This window comes from Staurois parvus, unplaced genomic scaffold (assembly GCF_062004578.1).
Source record: "Staurois parvus isolate SC_StPar_1 unplaced genomic scaffold, SC_StPar_1.0 ptg000414l, whole genome shotgun sequence".
In the NCBI taxonomy this organism is placed as follows: domain Eukaryota; kingdom Metazoa; phylum Chordata; class Amphibia; order Anura; family Ranidae; genus Staurois; species Staurois parvus.
In genome coordinates, this window is record NW_028318210.1 from 5,246,777 (window position 1) to 5,267,687 (window position 20,911).

At 39.5% G+C, this 20,911-nt stretch overlaps 1 protein-coding gene across 3 annotated transcripts in view; it reads left to right on the plus strand.

Annotated features, from left to right (window-relative positions):
• STARD9 (StAR related lipid transfer domain containing 9) overlaps positions 1 to 20,911 on the plus strand; it is a 252,204-nt gene that overhangs the window by 204,004 nt on the left and 27,289 nt on the right. For all 3 annotated transcript variants that reach the window (XM_089686880.1, XM_089686878.1, XM_089686879.1), the window contains exons 29-30: positions 2,227 to 2,291; positions 9,447 to 9,652. In XM_089686880.1, coding sequence (XP_089543006.1) covers positions 2,227 to 2,291; positions 9,447 to 9,652 — 271 coding nt within the window. The remainder of the gene's footprint in view (positions 1 to 2,226; positions 2,292 to 9,446; positions 9,653 to 20,911) is intronic.

Genomic DNA, 20,911 nt, shown 5'->3' on the forward strand with positions numbered 1-20,911 from the left:
ATAGTTTTGAAATTCCCTTTAAGATATTAAGGTCTTCCACAGTGTGGTCTGGTTGTGAGAAATGATATCCCACAGGTGAGCAGAAAGTATCTTCCTTATGCGTTGTGATGGTGTGCCTGTGTGTATCTTCTGTCTTGTTTTGCCAACATAAGATCCTTTGCTACATTTATTTCCTTAGATGAGATACACAATACTACTGGCGGTGCAGCTGTATGATCCGGTGATATTGAACGTCCTTTTTGAGTGTGTGACACTTTTTGATAGATTGATTTGTTTGCACCGTTTGCATCTTTTTTCTTTTGTTTTCAGGGTTTGCTTCTGCTATTTGTGACTTCATAATCAGAATGACGTTTCCTGCTGATTCATTTATGTCTGAGGTTGGGTGGTTGTCTGAAAGCCAGTATTGGGGTTGTTGGAATATTTTAGTTTCATCCTTTGTTATGATGGGTTGTAAAACTTTGATTATCTTTCTTATCCCTTATCCCTTCTAGTGCTGGATTGTATGTGGTTACTAGAGGTACAGGGTTATTTGTTTGTTTTCTCTGCAGTGAAGTAGATTTTCTGTTCAGGTTTTCAAGGCTGTGTTTATGCTGGTGTTGATGGTTTTGTCCTTGTAACCCTTCTTATGGAAGGAGTCTGCTAGTGTTTTGAAATGTTTCTCTGTCTTCTGGGTCTGAACATATTTGGTGGTATCTGATGGCCTGGCTGTGTACGATGGCCCTTTTAGTGTGTTGGAACGTGAAAACTAGAACTTTGGAGATAGTTGCATCTGTCAGTAAGTTTCCTGTATATTGTGGTGTGCGGCTTGATGGGTGAAAGTTGTTGATCAATAAGTAAAATTGTTTTAGGTATTCTTCACCTTCTGTCCATATGATGAAAATATCATTGATATGGCGATATTATCTGTATGGCTTTTGTTGTATGCTGTTCTGGAATTTTTTCTTCAGGTTAGCCATAAATTATATACTGGGGTGTCATTTTACTTCCCATAGCAGTCTCCATCCATTGAAGATGTCATTATTGAAAGCAAAGCAGTTGTGTAAGAATGAACTCAGTGAGTGTGTGACATCCACAGCGCTGCATTTATGGTTTGCTGAGGATTATAAGAATCTTTGACATGCAGTCAACCCATCCTTGTGAGGGATGTTACTATACAGAGATTCTTTATCTATAGTGACTAGAAGTGTTATTGTAATGGTTGTAATTGTTGTATAATGTTGTTCTTGTTCAGAAAATCAGCTGTATCTTGCAGGAAACTATCAGTATTCATGATTCATGGTTTTAACATTTCTTCTCAAAGCCCTGAGATTTGTTCATACCTGTTACTATGGGTCTGCCTGGATTTCCTTGCTTGTATGTCTTGGGGAGCATGTAGAAGTCCCAAGTTTCTGGATTATCCGGTGTCGTACTGATAAGCTGTGAATGTAGGTGGGTTGGTAGTGTTTTAATGAGACCTTTTAATTGCTTAGTAAAATTCTGGGTGGGATCATAATCCAGTGTTTTCAAGCAACCATCCAACCTCAGACATCAACTAATCAGCAGGAAACTTAATTCTGATTATGAAGTCACAAATAATGGAAGCAAACCCTGCAAAAAACAATTATGCAACCTGTGCAAATCAATCAAAAAGTGTCACTTAAAAGGGACCTACATACAGCAGCACCTCAAGTAATGTTGTGTACCTCATCCAAATAAATGTAGCAAAGGATCTTATGTTGGCGAAACAAGAGAGACTTTACAAACAAGGATGAACTTGCACAGGCACACCATCAAGGAACATAAGGAAGATAGTTTCTGCACACCTGCGGGACATCATTTCTCACAACCAGACCACACTGTGGAAGACCTTAACGTCTTAATTCGTAAAGGGAATTTCAAAACTATTCAGGAAAGGAAAACTTTTGAACTAGGAATGATTGTTCTATGTGACACAAAGGATAATGGCCTAAATCTAGACCTGGGTTTTCTAAATCACTATCCAACATTTTTATGACCCCTTCTGTGACTGCCCCCACCCTCAGACCGTCCTATTTTAACATTCTGCTAAAACTTTGTGCATTAGTACAGCTTGGACTTTAAAGAAGGGGGTACACTCCAAACGCTTGTCCTGAAAAATTGTATGTTAATGTGAATAAAAAAAGTATCATGGATAGTACTCAATTGTTTCTGTCGCACGGCTTCAATCCCCTAAAGGAAGATGGTTGATATCCAATATTTTTCTTCTAGGTAATGGCTGCTTGTTCGTATGACACAAAGAACCTGTTTAATGGCCAGGCAGCAGCAGGCTGGATGTAAGTTATTACACATTCTTGTCTTCTTCAGCTCCTCTTTCACTTAGTCATTTGCAGATCACATATTGTATACACTGACACCTTACAGCTAGAGAGCAAAGCAGATGAAAGCATTATTGAATGAATCTCACAAAGCCAAAATGTATTTTTTAAATATATACATTAAACCTACTTAAGTGAGTCTTTAACCCATTTTTTCTGCTTTTAACATAGCAACTTGAGCGACATGTTCACTTGCTGTCTAATATATCCCACCCACTTTCAGGTGTTATGAGATTATCAATGTTATCCACTTTACCTGTCAATGTTCATAATGTTATTGCTGATCAGTGTATGTGGCAGCACAAAGGTGAGCTTTAAGACCCTGCTGCCAGATATATATGTACAGCCAGCTGGGAGGGGTTAAGGATTAATAGCTCCACTGTACCTGCAGCTACAAAAGGGCTGGTTTAGGAGGGTCATTTATGCCATGTGTATGATATAATGCACATCATTACATTATAACACAGTGGATGTGTGCATGGTAACACGCTATATACACTACATTGCCAAAAGTATTGGGACATTTTCCAGGTGTCCCAAACACCTCCATGGCCACAGGTGTATAAAATCAAGCACCTAGACATGCAGACTGCTTCTACAAACATTGTGAAAAAATGAACTGGAATGCATAAAAAAAACCGCACAGGAACGCGTCAAACACGTGCATGCAGAAATGCATCTGGACTGCGTTTCTATAATGTAATCCAACCCTAAAGGATAAGTTCACCTTTGGAACATGTAACGTTCTCATAGCCACAGCCGCCGGCACCCCTCCCCTCTAATAGTGCGGGGACAGTTCTCCCCGTACTATCTGTCAGACTTGAAAACAGCATGGCCGTGCTCCGCCCACACGGCCGCGTCACTCATTCACAGTGTTCTGTGAATGAATGCCTACAAGTCCCATAGTTTAAATGAACTACCATTGTGCTGTGGAGCGCCGTGGCAGTTCATTGACGCTTCCTGTCAGTATATCCGCTTGTTCGTACATCCCGTACAGCAAGCAGACATTCTGACAGGTCTGCAGGAGACCTGCATGGCATCAGCGATCTACTGATCGCTGGTGCAATGCTTTACAGGCTCCTTTGGACAAAATAATAAATGCACATTTTTTTAACATGCAAAAAAATTTGCATTTATTATTTTTGTCCAAAAGGTGAACTTATCCTTTAAAGTGTTACTGTATAGATAAATCCAGTAACTGCACACCAAACTTGAATAAATTATATGCCATACATCAATATAGCAATATCTGATGGCCAATTAATGACAACTTTACATGTCCATTAGCCTCTATGCTCACTACATCTTGCATGGGGACTTGCATTGCATTACATTTGGTATGCAGATCTCGTGTCTGGGGTATAGTCTGGATCAGGGGCGGACTGACACCTCATGGGGCCCCCAGGGCAATAGGGGATCATGGGGCATCTGTGTCCTTGCCCAAACTCAAAAAAGCCTATGAAAAATGTACCAGGGGCATCTCATGGGGCCCCCTACTGACCACGGCCCTCCAAATGGTCAGTCCGCCCCTGGTCTGGATGCAGAGCCAGTCTCCTCTATTGAGTCGAGTTTTGGCCAGATCACTGGACCTATGTATTTTTTGATTATCTTTGGATTTATATAACTGGAGCTTGTCACAGTGAAGATGTGTACCTTTATGATGACATGAGGTTCTCTGTTATACTGATTACTACTCTTAAATATTCATATGGACTGCATGGAGAGATGAACAATTACCATCAATTGATGTATAGACTATAATTTATTTAGGAACTAAGGTGGTGTGGTGTGCCATTGATGGATTTATCTATATGTTGATACTTTAAAATTTCCACAGAACAATATTCTTGGATGCCATATACACTAATTGCGGCCTTTATGGAGGGATACGTAATGATATGATATTACAATGGGTATAGAAAAGAATCGCCCCCTTTTAAATAATCACATTTTGTTGCTTTGCAGCCTGAAATGAAGACTGACACAGTTTTCGTTTTATCCAACTGTATTTACTCAACTTATAGCATCCAAGTGAAACATAAAACACCAACATGTCAGAAAGAAATAAAGAAAAAAAAATGCAAAACCAGAATAACTGAGTTGGAAAAAGAATCACCCTCTCCTAAAAATTATTTGGAAACTCAATCAGGTGTAGCTAATCACCTTCTCAATGGCACACAAAGCCATTTGACTTTCAACTGTGATCAGCTGTGGCCATTTTGATTAGCTCAGCTTGAAAATGGCTTTCCTGGAGCATTTCAGTCCCTTGTAGTGCAACTTAAGCAAACAGTCAACTATGGGTGGCAAGGCACTGTCAAAAGATTTCCAGGATAAAGTTGTGGACAGACACAAGTCAGGAGATGAATACAAAAAAATTCACAGGCCTTATCAATGTCTAGAAGCACAGTGAAGTCTATTATTAGGAAGTGGAAGGTATTTGGTAAAACACAGGCCCTCCCTGGATCAGATTGTCACTCCAAAGTGGATGAAAGAGTCGGGAGGAAACTGGTCAGAAAGTCTACCAAGAGGCCTACATCAACTCCGACGCAATTGCAGGAATTTATGACAAATAGTGGCCATTGTGTGCATGTGAAAACAATGTCACAAATTCTCCACAAATGGGGCTTGTATGGGAGGGTTGCAAGAAAAAGACCACTCCTCAAGAAACGCCACATTCAGTTACACCTGAGCTTTGGCAAAACGCACCTTGAAGATTCTGAGGCCACATAGAAAAAGGTGTTCTGGTCAGATGAGACTAAAATGTAATCATTTGACCTCAATACTAAACAATATGTCTGGCAGAAATCCAGCTCACCATCCAATTAACACCATTGCTACAGTAAAGCATGGAGGTGGTAATATCCTGTTATGGGGTTATTTCTCTGCAGCAGGGACTGGAGCACTTGTCAGGATAGAAGGAAAAATGGATGGGGCAAAATACCATCACATTCTTGAGAAAAATCTGCTGCCCTCTGCCAGAAAGTTGTCAATGGGAAGGTTTACCTTCCAACATGGCAATGACCCAAAGCACACAGCAAAAATGTCCACACAGAGGTTGAAGGAGAGAACGGTGAATGTCCTTCCATGTCCTAGTCAGAGCCCAGACTTAAACCCCGTTGAAAATCTGTGGAATGACTTAAAGAGTGCAGTCCACAAAGGTCACCATCAAATTTAACTGAACTTGACCAGTTCTGCAAAGAAGAGTGGGCAAATATTGCAAAGTCTAGATGGGAAGTAGAGACATATCCCAACAGACTAAAGGAGGTAATTAAAGCGAAAGGTAAAAATACTAACACAAGGGGGTGATCCTTTTTCCAATTCTGTGATTCTGTTTTTACATTTTTTTTATGACATGTTTGTGATATCTTTCACTTGGATATTGTGTTGCACATACAGCTGGATAAAACAAAAACTATGTCTGTCTTCATTTCAGGCTGCAAAGTAACAAAATGTGATTATTTTAAATTAGGGTCATTCTTTTCTATACATATGTGTATGAGGGATTCAGTGGGTAAAATAAGTATTGAACACATCACCATTTATATTTCTAAAGTTGCTATTGACATTGAAATCCTTTTGTAATCAATTCCATCAGTATGTTTTGCAACAATAAGGTTGCAAAGGTCTTGAGAGAGAGAGCTCTTTGCTTTTACCCATCATGAGATTTTCTTGTGTGACACCTTTGTAATGAGACACCTTTTAATAGGCCATCAGTTGAGACTGAACCGGCTGATATTAATTTGCACTGACAAGGGGCAAGATTGCTTTCTACTTACTGACAGATTTCAGCTGGTGCCTTGACTTTCCATGCCCTTTCACACCTCCCTTTCTTCATGTGTTCAATACTTTTTCCCTCTGTCATTCCATTTTATTACACATAACTTAATTTCTGAACTTATTTGTTTTGGTCTTTGTATGTGTGGATTGCATGGGTTGTTACCAACATGTGGTGAACATTTTGCGTCAATAGCACCTTTAGAAATATATTTACTGAGAAAAATGGGGACGTGTTCAAGACTTATTTTACCCGCTGTACATGTACATCCACCAGGGTTAGCAGTGTTGTATTTTTTTTTGCTGTCTGGTTTTGGTTACTGGGCAGATTAAATATGTCTAGCGATACCAAATACTATAAAACGGCCTCAATCTCCTTTGTAGTTCTTCAATATTGTATTTTTCCTTGGCCTAGAATTTAAACTGTTTGTTGTATTGTGGATGTTGAGTAAATAAAAGATGAAGTTTTATATATAGGTATGACTATCCTGGTATGCTTTATGCCAGGGGAGTTCAACCTTTTGAAGTGAAATCGCACAGGCACCCTGGAGCATGGGATGGGGTTGCCATTGCTAGCCCTGATGCTACACTAGGGGTTGGGGAATGTAGTAAAAACACATCTCAGCTATGGGGTTTTACCACCGCCAAAAATGTAAATGAGCCCTTACTGTCCTGACCCCCCCCCCCCTATAAGACTTCTTTCACACCGATGAGCTGCAGTTTACCTGCACCGCGAATGCAACGTAGTGCACCTGCGGCGGTCCTGCAGGTTAGCTGCGCTTTGCCACAAACTTCTACTATACCTTGCATGTGAGATGCACTTTATGAAAGCGCACCAAAACGCCTGCATTCTGGAGTTTTGGTGCGCTTTCAGAAAGCAATAAACCCACAGGATATAATAGAAGTCTATAACGCAGTGCAAATATTATAATTGGGGGTCCTCCTGCGCTGCTATACAAGTCTATACGGGAGCACAAACATCCCCTCAAGATGGATATAAACAATATTGACACTATGATGCAGCGCTAAATATACAGCTGGCTGGTGGATATAACCACCCTATATATTGGATAATAGTAAGTAACATATAAACCATACAATACAATTTTCTATATATGGTGTTAGATCTAATCGGATCTGATTCGGTCATACACAGGTGATAATCTGTGTAGAGTAAGAGGTTCTATAGAACCTGTATAGGTGGTATAAATTTTCTTCCCATCTAGGGATTGATTACAGCAGAAATGAACGTGATTACAACTACAGTGAATACAGGGATAAAAACTACCACATAGGTGATACGTGCTATGACCCGTATTAAAACAAACCACAATAACACATAAAAGTCCATATGAAACTTTCAAACTGCTGCATGGCGTCGCCTCTACGCATTACGCCACGCCCACGTGGCTTCCTCAGGAAGGCGTAGAGGCGGCATGGTGATGCACTTCCGGTAGGCGCCATCTTGGTACACCAGGGTGCATCCATTACACCCATGTTAGTGGGGAAAAAAGCCTGTTGATTTCTACAGAAATGTGAGTGGACATTTTGGCAATTTGTATCCTATTTTAGCAATAAATAACAGTATTACACTATGGAGTCTTTCTTTTTATGGTCCCATATGTTGTGCTTTAATGAGCTTACATACTGACGCCTGTGGATGGAGGTATAAGAGGGAGTGAAGGAGAGACCAGCAGGGGCTGTGGAGCCTGTCCCACCCGGAGACTGCGAGCAGGATCCAGGGTGATCCAAAAGGCATTGTGGCCCTAGCGGGTCGCAGTGGGAAGGTGAGCATGCATGCCTGCTGTGTAGGATTCTCACTTCACTTTCTCACCAAGCACAGGAGCACGCATGAAACCGCATGGCTGGAGTGACCATGCAGCAGTTTTGAAAGTTTCATATGGACTTTTATGTGATATTGTGGTTTGTTTTAATACGGGTCATATGCGCCCTGCTGTCTAGGATTCTCACTTCACTTTCTCACCAAACACAGGAGCATGCATGAAAACGCATGGCTGGAGTGACCAAGCAGTAGTTTGAAGGTTTCATATGGACTGTTATGTGTTATTGTGGTTGTTTTAATGCGCCCTGCTGTGTAGGATTCTCATTTCACTGTCTCACCAAACACAGGAGCACACATGAAAATGCATGGCTGGAGCAACCATGCAGCAGTTTGAAAGTTTCATATGGACTTTTATGTGATATTGTGGTTTGTTTTAATACGGGTCATATGCGCCCTGCTGTCTAGGATTCTCACTTCACTTTCTCACCAAACACAGGAGCACACATGAAAATGCATGGCTGGAGCAACCATGCAGCAGTTTGAAAGTTTCATATGGACTTTTATGTGTTATTGTGGTTTGTTTTAATACGGGTCATAGCACGTATCACCTATGTGGTAGTTTTTATCCCTGTATAGAGATTCACTGTGGTTGTAATCACGTTCATTTCTGCTATAATCAATCCCTAGATGGGAAGCAAATTTATACCACCTATACAGGTTCTATAGAACCTCTTACTCTGCACTGATTATCACTTGTGTATCACCGAATCAGATCCGATTAGATCTAACACCATATATAGAAAATTGTATGGTTTATATGTAACTTACTATTATCCAATATATAGGGTGGATATATCCACCAGCCAGCTGTATATTTAGCGCTGCATCATAGTGTCAATATTATAGCTCAGTGCAGCTAACCTGCAGGAAAGCCGTAGGTACACTGTGCTGCACCTGCAGATCTGTGTGAAAGCAGCCTACTAATCCTTTTTTAAAAGTGCTAATATGGTGATTGCATGAGATGTTTGTTTAATAAACTGACCTTTCTCTCTTCTAGCTTCTGCTGGCATCACTCTCCATGCTGCTACAAAGGTCCCAGGCGCAGTGCACTTGGTGTCATTCCGCCTGGGACAGGAGCTGGCCCTACAGAGGGAGCATCAGCTTATGCATCTCCTGCTCACTCCGCTGCCGGCACCATGCACTCTGATGCTCTGAGATGGCGGATGGGCAACCCGCGATCTGGGCTTGTTGACCCGCCATCCGAGAGCATGAAATCGTGGGCCACAAGTTGAGCACCCCTGCTTTACGCAGCTAGCCATGATTTTATTGTGGGTTGTTTAATATATTTCATTATACAGGCGACTTCCCCACTATTTTCTTTATGGAAAAAAATACATGTGGTGAAGTTTCAAGGATTTTATTTGTTGGATCTGAACCTGAAAAATGTTGTATGTTGTTTTGAGAGTCTCTATTTTGACAATTTAAAAATAGGAGCTACAGAGATTGGTTTGTTCTTTTGTATGTCATTGTATGTATTGCTTTGGTGTTTATTACAGATACCAGGGAACCGAGAAGGATGTATTGGTATACTACAAGGCCTTCTCATCTCCAACAAAGCATGGCTTTATTGGAGCTGGAGTCATCAAGAGGCCTCTATATAATGTCTGGGATATGGTGAAAGATGTTCATGCAAGGAGACTGTATGACAAGTCTATCCTAAGTGCTTATGTACATCAGAGAGTGAGCAGCACTGTTCAGCTGGGTAAGTGACTTACATGGGTAAGTGAAAAACATGGCAGGAAGTATCCCAGATTTTCTTTAAACAGAAGTAAAAGGTCACATCTAGAACTGGGTCCCAACTAGTAGCCCATGACTGCCTGAAGGATTTGGTCAAAAGATGGCATCGCGTTAGAGTAGTTGCCTGGGACCTTTCCGGTAATTAAGCTGTACTGTATATACAAACCAAACCTGACGTATGCCCCATAGTTCTGGAAAGAGATTATGATCATATCCTAAAATGCAAGGAATGAAAGAAATATAGCAGTAAGCAGAAGTGTTACTGTTGGGAATATGTAGGATGGCCATTTCTGTAGGTTGAAGAATTCACTTAGATTACATAGAACAGCAAAGGAAAAGGTGTAAAAGAAGAACATCAGATAGGGGTAAGGGGATAAGGGAGAGAGATTAGATTAAAGAAAGGAGCAAGGGCAAGAAAGGAGGGATTTCCACCAAGAAGGTGTAGCCGAGTGTCAGAGTAGGTCAGTTTTGTGTGAAAGCAATACACAGGGCCAGCAAACAATGCATGCAGATCAGATCTGGAACCAAGAACCATCTGCAATACAGGGCAACCAGACAGACGAGGTAAAGTCCCCTGCAAGACAAGGGAGTCTGCTAATGACCAAGGGAATGCCACAGAGAGTGAACCTGATGCTCTAAAGACCAGGATAGACAAGATCAACAATAAGGAGAACAACTTCACCTGAAAGTACACCGATTCCACACCAAGAAAGTTAAATGGAACTCCAGAGGGAACATTGGATAAAAGCAGGTCCACAGAAGATGACCACTTGGTTTACAAGCAAAAGGACCAAGCCTTAAACTTCTGACCCTTGAAACTCTGAAAAGGAATGTTATAGGGTAAATGGGAGTGAGGATGCCTGGCCAGACAACCAATCTTTCAATGAGATACTCAATATAGTAAGCATCCTCAGTGTACTATCCTAAAGGAATAGTCAAGACCCAAGACTGATAACAGACCTAGATGTATCAAGCCTAAACCTCAGTATGACTGGATAGTGAAGGTAGGGTGTGCAAGAGGTAGGCAGAAATAAAGATGTACCATAACCCCAGAAAAGCAACAGGATGATCAAGATTCACCCCCTTTAGGTTGCTGTAAATCTTTGAAATGTAAAAATGAAAAAAACATATTCCCATATAGTGTGTACTTACCTCAAACAATAGCACCCAACCACTCTTTCCATCCTCTACAATCTGCATATGTCACTTCTGGCAGGTTCCACCAATGCCAGGCATTTTATCATGAGACCTCCTTCTCAAGAGAATGCGGATTAGCTACACAATAAGCACCTAACTCCATGTGAGTGGCTTCCAAAAATGTCTGCACCAGGATTTCAGTGTGTGCTGACAATCTGGGGAAATGGTCCAACAGCGATGGTTTCTTTGTGCCATGCAGAAGATTGGGCACAGCCAAGTGCACAAGCCTCTTGCCAGAATTGAGTCTACTGGTTGATGAGAAGTAGTGTCTCTAAGAAAAATTGTGCAATTGAGAGCAGCATCCTCAACATCGTCCAGTGTATGGGAAACAGGCCACTCATCCTGTCAAAGCTCCCTAGAAGGTAAAGATCTTGAACCTAAGTGATGTCAAATGGAGTCTAGATCAAGGAACTGGCTCAGTGTTCTGTTCAACCAGACTCAATCCCAAGACATGGGGACACACCTCAGCGTAGAGTTCCCTCAGGGTGGAGGGTAAAGACCACCCCATTAACCTGAAGACTCAGGGTGTCACTTCAAAAGCAGGATGTGGGCTTTTAAAAAGGCACCCAGGAATGCACCTGGGACTGCGCCATGGCTCTGGACCTGAAAACGTACTGCAGCTAACAAAATGCACAAAGGTTTAGAAAGCATCACAATGCAAAGTGCTGTGCTCAAAAGTCATAATCCAGGCTAGCTCCACGTGTCTAGTTCAGTGGGGACTAGGTATGGCCTCCAAAGCTAATGCAGAGGAAATTTTTATCTGGAAAGTTGCTTTATAGAGACTTGCTCAAGCAGCAGTGTATTATAGATTCTTGACCGAAGTCAAAGGATAAAAAAAAAACCTTGAAGCAAGGAAGGCTAGCATGAAGTGATGTTGTTTTTTTTTTTTTTGCTAGTGTCCTAGAAGGTTGGACGCTTTCCCTTCAGCTCTGCTAAAAAAAAAAAAAAAAAAGTCAGAGGCATGCTGGGTAGAGGAGGGATTATATAGGGGCTTACAGCTTTTCTTTTTTGCCAGTGTCCTACCTTCCTTCAGCTGGCAGTATAACCCAATCGTTTCTGAATTTGTGTCCTTCAATAGAGGAAGGAGAAATACACTAGGGACTGCTATATTTACAAACTCCGTGTCTGATTCCATGATACTGACTGACAGCATGGCTCATAGTGAAGTAGAGCGTGAAAAGCTTCCACTTATCAATGGAAAGAGAGCTGCTTTTCCATGTTCAGAATAATCAGCTGTGACATGTTGAGGAAAAGAACAGCATAAAGTTTTTTTTTTTTTAAAGGTTTCAGACCATCTAAAATGTTATTTGGTGGATTAGGCTTGTTTTAGAGGTCTGCTATTATTTTAACTTTTCATTACAGAAAGGCAGATTAACAAAAAAACACTGGCTGGTAGCACAAGATTTTAAACGTGCTATTTTTAAAAATGTGTTGAAATTTAAGTCAGCTGTGGGCCTTCAGGTTATTAGTTTAGAGTTAACTACAAGTGATGGTCATACAATGATGGCTCTCTCTCTGACATTCGTTGTAATACTTCACTTGTGTGGCACAGTTGTTTTAACAAAAAACAAAAACACATTGTGCCATGCATGGAGCACGGCAACAATTCTTTGACCCTCACTCATGCTTATCACTAAAGCTAGGTTTACACTGCTGCAATCAGATTTTGTTTGGACTTTCAGTGCGATTATATAGTGCTATTTGGATAAGATCTGCATATTCTATAGGGTTAAAACACAAAGGAAATGCACCAAAGTAGCACAGAAACATCTTCCAAAAGTGCTCCATGCTAAGTTGCATTGATGTGAATGGACACCATTGAAAACAAGGTGATTTCCATTTTCATGCAATTCTATATGACTCAAGTCGCATCTGAAGATGCACTAATGTAAGCCAGGCCTAAACTGAGAATCTGTAGAGGCTTTTAAAGCATTACATGTGGAAAATTTTGAGTACTTAAATTTGTAACTGGAGGAAAATAAATGTAATCTCCAAAATAAGGAAATGTGGAATAGACTCCCTCAAGAGTTGGGTCTGGCCAGCTCCGTGGATTCCTTTAAAAAAGTCCTGGATTCTTTTAGATACACAGAATATAACTGGATACTAACATTTATAGGTAACGTTGATCCCGGGAATATCCAATTGCCTCTCAGGTGATCAGGAAGATATTTTTTCCCCTGCAGGGTAAATTGGATCATGCTTTGCTGAGTTTTTTGCCTTCCTCTGGATCAACTGTGAGTATAGGATTATAACTTTTTTTTTTTATGGTTGAACTGGATGGTCTTCTTTTTTCAGCCAGACTAACTATGTAAAGGGGCATGCGCAATTTTAAGGCTTGACATGTTGGGTATCCATTTACTTGTCACAACCTTGTATTTTAAATTTTACCGAAAAAAGAGTAATATATTGTGTTCCTGTACACTAAAATTAACCATTTTAATTTTTACTGAAAATTTGTACTAATGTCATGTGACATAAAAAATTGCAGCTAATGCCAGTTTATTCTTCAGGGACTTTACTTTCAGAACTATATCATGTTTAGAGGAGTTAAGTAATTTTCTGGAACTAAAATGTGCATTTTAAACGTGTGCAATAACTGAAAACAAAATGTCTGTGGTAGCAAAGTGTTTAATCATTAATTTGCAATTGCTCATACAGTGCCTTGAAAAAGTATTCATACCCCTTGATATTTTCCACATTTTATCATGCTACAACGAAAAATCTCTGCAGCTCCTCCAGAGTTATCATGGGCCGCTTAGCTCCTTCTCTGATTAATGCTCTTGGTAGGTTTGTAGTTTTTTTTTTTTTTTTATAATTTAAATATTTGTTCATTTTCAGATAAATCAATACAAAATTCCACAATAAAAGTACAACATAACAGGATCTCATAAAAACACTTATTTCGTATCATTTTCTCCCCCTAATTCCCACCCTCCACCCCACCCTATTTCTTTAAACCCCTGACATCTATCTACTCGACTAACCTCTCACATCTTCTGGATACAAAGATTTGAAAGAAGAAAAGGAAAAAAAAGAAAAAACGAAAGTGACGCATTACTATATTTTCTCCCTTTCCTCTTCCTTTCCCCTTTTCCCCTCCTGTCTTCTCGTTCTCTCCTTCTCTCTTCTTTACGTTTATTTACTCAGTACCTTCTTTTACCTTTACCTTAGACTTAAACTCCTCCCATTTCATATAATATGCCACCATTCTATCTTCCTGTGTATAATAAAGTTTTTCCAATCTAGCAATCTGGTCTACTCTATTCATCCAATCCTCTTCTCTCGGTGCCTCAACTTTGCACCAAAACCTGGGAATCAGACTTTTTGCTGCATTTAGGCAGCACCATATACCCAGCTCTTTATATTTACTTCCAGCTATTGTTGAATTATGAAAAAGGCAGGTTTCAGGGTCCAGTCCGATCTCCATTCCAGTAATAATCCTAATTTGATTTATAACTTTTTTCCAATATTCTTGTATTTTTAAGCATTCCCACCATATGTGGTACATCGTGCCCATCCCTCCACACCCTCGCCAACACCAAGGTTGCTTCTCCTCACTCATCCTGTGCTCTATCATCGGTGTAACATACCACCTTGTCAGACATTTAAAATTCATTTCCACCTCACACATGCTAATATTTTCGTGTACCATTCTATATATTTTCCTCTGTGTGTGCTCTTCCCACTCCACTCCTAAGTCCCTTTCCCATTTTTCTATATACTTTAATTTAAACTTACTATCTAAATCCGTGAGAGCTTTATATGCTTTAGCAGTGCTGTGTTTCCCATCACCTCGGGCTTCTAAGTATTTCTCAAATTCATTCCACTCTTTCCTAGTTCTAAGGGGCTTCGTCAATTTCTCCACAAATTGTTTCAATTGATTATACAGTCAGGTCCATAAATATTGGGACATGGACACAATTCTAACATTTTTGGCTCTATACACCACCACAATGGATATGAAATGAAATGAACAAGATGTGCTTTACCTGCAGCCTGTCAGCTTTAATTTGAGGGTATTTACATCCAAATCAAGTGAACGGTGTAGGAATTACAACAGTTTGCATATGTGCCTCCCACTTGTTAAGGGACCAAAAGTAATGGGACAATTGGCTTCTCAGCTGTTCCATGACCAGGGGTGTGTTATTCCCTCATTATCCCAATTACAATGAGCAGATAAAAGGTCCAGAGTTCATTTCAAGTGTGCTATTTGCATTTGGAATCTGTTGCTGTCAACTCTCAAGCTGAAATCCAAAGAGCTGTCACTATCAGTGAAGCAAGCCATCATTAGGCTAAAAAAACAAAACAAACCCATCAGAGAGATAGCAAAAACATTAGGCGTGGCCAAAACAACTGTTTGGAACATTCTTAAAAAGAAGGAACGCACCGGTAAGCTCAGCAACACCAAAAGACCCGGAAGACCACGGAAAACAACTGTGGTGGATGACAGAAGAATTCTTTCCCTGGTGAAGAAAACACCCTTCACAACAGTTGGCCAGATCAAGAACACTCTCCAGGAGGTAGGTGTATGTGTGTCAAAGTCAACAATCAAGAGAAGACTTCACCAGAGTGAATACAGAGGGTTCACCACAAGATGTAAACCATTGGTGAGCCTCAAAAACAGGAAGGCCAGATTAGAGTTTGCCAAATGACATGTAAAAAAGCCTTCACAGTTCTGGAACAACATCCTATGGACAGATGAGACCAAGATCAACTTGTACCAGAGTGATGGGAAGAGAAGAGTATGGAGAAGGAAAGGAACTGCTCATGATCCTAAGCATACCACCTCATCAGTGAAGCATGGTGGTGGTAGTGTCATGGCGTGGGCATGTATGGCTGCCAATGGAACTGGTTGTCTTGTATTTATTGATGATGTGACTGCTGACAAAAGCAGCAGGATGAATTCTGAAGTGTTTCGGGAATATTATCTGCTCATATTCAGCCAAATGCTTCACAACTCATTGGACGCCGCTTCACAGTGCAGATGGACAATGACCCAAAGCAGACTGCAAAAGTAACAAAAGAGTTTTTTAAGGGAAAGAAGTGGAATGTTCTGCAATGGCCAAGTCAATCACCTGACCTGAATCCGATTGAGCATGCATTTCACTTGCTGAAGACAAAACTGAAGGGAAAATGCCCCAAGAACAAGCAGGAACTGAAGACAGCTGCAGTAGAGGCCTGGCAGAGCATCACCAGGGATGAAACCCAGCGTCTGGTGATGTCTGTACGTTCCACACTTCAGGCTGTAATTGACGGCAAAGGATTTGCAACCAAGTATTAAAAAGTGAAAGTTTGATTTATGATTATTATTCTGTCCCATTACTTTTGGTCCCTGAACAAGTGGGAGGCACATATGCAAACTGTTGTAATTCCTACACCGTTCACCTGATTTGGATGTAAATACCCTCAAATTAAAGCTGAGAGTCTGCAGTTAAAGCACATCTTGTTTTTTCATTTCAAATCCATTGTGGTGGTGTATAGAGTCAAAAATGTTAGAATTGTGTCAATGTCCCAATATTTATGGACCTGACTGTACCTCCATATATCTATCCTAGTGAAAATCCTTCCCTCTTCCCTTTTCAAATACTCCAGTGTTCTTAAGTTTACCCCCTCCATTACGTCCCTCAACTGAGCGTCTTCCTTCATAATCCATTTACCTGTAATTTCCTCTTTACCTGGGGGAAAAAACTCTGAATTTCTTAGTGATATTAATAGTGAGTTAAAATCCCATTTCCTCTGTTTGTGCATTTTATCCCACTCCCTTATTACAATCCTCGTGTATATACTTGTGCTCTCCTCTAATTCTCTAAACTGTGGTGGCACCCATACACTCCTACTCAGATCCTATCTACTAAGTGTATTTTCAATTGTGACCCAATGTTTACTCTTTGAGTTATGTGTCCAGTCAAAAATTCTTGCTAAAATGACTGCCCTATGATATCTTTTAAAATCCGGTAATCCCAACCCCCCTTTTTCTTTATTTCTGCTTAGCACTGCATATGATATCCTAGGTTTTTTATTTTTCCATATATATTTAGTTACCATTCGCTTGATTGTCCTAAAATACACCTCTGGAAGATTAATGGGAATCATCTGGAATTTATACAGTATCTTAGGGAGAATTACCATTTTTATCAGGTTAATACGACCTAGCCAGGAAGGATTTCCTCCACCCATTTTCTTCAATTCCTCCCTAATCTCGTTTAACAATGGGATATAATTAGCTTTATAAAGATTTTTCTGTGAGGGAGTAAGTTTTACTCCCAGGTACTTTATTTCTCTATCTTTCCATATAAAGGGAAATTCTCTCTGTATATTTTCTTTTTCGCTCTTTGGAAGATTTATATTTAATATCTCTGTTTTGCTCGGGTTAATTTTTAGATTTGACATTTCCCCATATTCCTTCAGTGTTTTCATTAGGTTAGGAAGTGTTATCCTCGGGTTTCCAACATAGAATAATAAATCGTCCGCGAAAGCGGCTATCTTATGTTCTGTCTTTCCAACATTAATTCCCCTTATATCTATGTTTTTCCTAATTGTTGATAACAGGGGTTCCAATGATAGAACAAACAACAGTGGGGAAAGTGGGCATCCCTGTCTGGTTCCATTTGACATAGAAAAAGTCTCTGATCTCTCTCCATTTACCATTACCATCGCGGACGGTCCTTCATACAACTTTCCAATCCACTTTCTCATCCTAATACCCAATCCCAGAACCTCCAGTGTGTCCATCATGAAACTCCAGTTAACCCTGTCAAACGCCTTCTCCACATCTATCGAGAGCAGCACTACTGGATTTTTTTCCATTTTACTTTTCTGTATAAGCATCAGGGATCTCAACCCATTATCTCGACCCTCTCTTCCTCTAACAAAGCCCACCTGGTCTCCATGTATCCAATCTGGCATCAGATCTTTTAACCTATTCGCCAATACTTTTGCATACAACTTCATGTCGATGTTCTGTAGCGATATCGGTCTATAACTTGAGCAGTGGGTGATGTCTTTACCTTCCTTATGTATTAGAACCACCTGTGCCAGAAGGGATTCCTGTCTTATCTCCATCTCTCCCCCCAACGCCTCCATATATCTCTTTAACTTAGGTAACAGTAAATCACTATATTTTTTATAATACCTCACGGTGTACCCGTCTGGGCCAGGGCTTTTTCCCCTCATAAAGCTTTTTAATGCTATTTTTAGTTCTTCCTGTGTGATTTCAGATTCTAAGGAGTTTAATAGTTCTTCACTTAATGTTGGTAATCCCGCATTTCTTAAATAATCCCTTCTTTTTTCAATATTTACCATTTTATCTTTATTTATGTCATTCTTGGGGGCAATATTATATAATTTACTGTAGTAATCTTTAAATACCTTTGCAATGTCTTTGGTTGAATGGACTAACTCTCCCTTGGAGTTTTTTATTTTATCTATGTAGTTCCTATTCTTCTTTCTCCTCAAGGCTCTCATCAGATATTTCCCTGATCTATCTCCACATCTATATCTTTCCCCAATGATCTTATTAAAAGTTCTCATTTTTTCTTCCTCCATTACTTTCTCTAGTTCTTCCCTCTTTTTTTTATCACTCTTTGCTCTATCTCTTTCCTTATGTTATTTTTATGTAGGAGTTCCATCTCAGCTATTTCCTTCAAAAGCCCACTAATCTTCTCTCGTCTTTCCCTTTTTTTCTTTGCCCCAATCGCAATAAGGATTCCTCTTACATATGCTTTATGTGCCTCCCGCACTGTAGCTAGTTATACATCCCCAGTTTCATTTTCCTCAAAGAACCTCTCTGTTAAATCTAAATTATGATTCGGCACTTATATTGATGGCAAGCTTGCAAAATATTTGGTTTTTATGATTAGTCATAATTAATATTAATATGTGTAAGTGGTCTTTGACAAATGGTAGTATTTACTATTCTTCAATTATAGCTGAGACCAAAAGATATACAAGTTTAGCTGAAATAGTATATACCAGTTGAAAGTTGAGTAGACTATATTTAGAGATATTTAGGCATAGAAGTATTTGGTAGTTATGTCAAGGTTATTAGAAGTGACTTACTATTACATTACGTATTTTCTGTGTATATTTAGTATACGTCATTAACATTGATACATTTACGTCATTAGCTTATAATATTGGTACATCAGCATACATATGTTCCTGTCCATCGAACATCATATGTTTAGCATCTTTACCTTATATGAAATGGCTTTGCTAAGCAGTAATACTTTCCATAGAAGGTATTCAGATCACTAACTATGACGTACATTTGCCTCTTAAAAGTGCATGAGACACAGACACTCGGGGGGCACACAATCTCGCTCACACACACAAGCAACATGACTCTTGCATACACACGTCTGAGAAGCTGCAACAGGTGCATACTGAGATCACTTCCAGCTACAATTTAGTCACATCCGGCTTCTCCTTCTTTACAAAGTCATTGAGAAGGACAGCATGGCAAGGACAGGACAGCCATGACAGATAATGGTGACTTTTTCTTTGAACTTTCGCTTGTCAGTTTTACAGTAGTTTTATCTACATGGAACTGTTCATAATACGCTTTACATTGTTTATTTGACACCATTGTGTGATAGAATAAAATCACACTTCATTTTTTTATTTCGATGGCTCTTTCATTCATAATCGCCTCAAGACACTAGAAGCAGTATTATATGTGTCTAAAAATCCAACATTTTGGTGAGCCAGCCATCGCCGAGTATTCCCATGCCTTGCTAAGGGGGAAAACGCACGATTCTGTGATTGTCAAGTCTTGGGAAACACACGGTGCAAAAATCCTAGCAGAACAGGCGATTAAACAGACTTGGACGAGAATTCCAGTGACTGAGCCGGGTCAAACGAGAAAATCTTCTGATTACGGTGAGTAACAATTATGGAATTTATTAGGAATAAGAAAAATTAATAATAGCGCCTATGGTCAAAATTGTATAACTTACTAATAGTGTACCAGCTGCAAAAAAAACACCATATATAAAGTGTACCAATTAATAAATAATTTGCGCTAGTAAATATATATAAATATATGTAAAGAAATCATCAAATCATAAGTCCAGAAAAATATATATATACCAATACCACAGAAAAATATAAAAAAACTTTTTAGGTGCAAAAAAAACTTTTGTGCAAAAGGAGTGTCTCAATATAAAAAAAAAAAATGGAATTTATTGATGACTTAGTTAATGAAAGCAAGTTAGAGTTTAAAGATGTTTCTTTATATCCTGAAGACAGTCAGCTATGGCACTATATGTATAACGAATGTTTACAGGCCAATATTCAGATAGATAAATCTAGATTTAATAGTGGTGTGACCCTCCTGCGCTCCAAATGTGTGTTTAAAACAAACTAAATTAATATATGAACCCCAAACAGCTGCTAGCATTAAATCATATACCAGTGATCAAGTAAATATAAACCATATAAATGCTGCGCTACATTCAAACTTATTTAAGTGAATGTGGAATCCAATAACTCAAATCAAAATAGTGACAATAATAATGAAAATAAATAATATGTGCTTAATGATAACAAAATTACCAAATAAACCACCCAAACTAATGAAAAAGCACAAACTTAAATCTATACGTATGTGCATGAGAAATACACATACATATATTACATCACACGTGCACAATGTGAAGTGAAATGATGACTAAATAATAAACGCAAACTCAAAGTCCAATAATGAAATGTTGAAGGTGAACAAAACTGTAAACGGTGTTTCCAATAATACTGTAAGGTGACCACAAGTGAAACAAATCGTGCAGATATCTGGGTGTAGATAGAGCTTATGAATCCAACCACCTTCTGGATTAGCCTCTCACCTCATCACTTCGACCCTTGCGGGTCAAAGAGCAGTAATGGATCCCTCTCACAGATCCTCCAGGCACCACAGCACTCCAAAACCACTTTTCAGGATTTAGTATTCCCACTCAGGCTCTTCTCCAAGTATAGGTGAAATATCAATTTAAAGTGATGGTATAACAGGCATAAGTAACCATAATCCAAA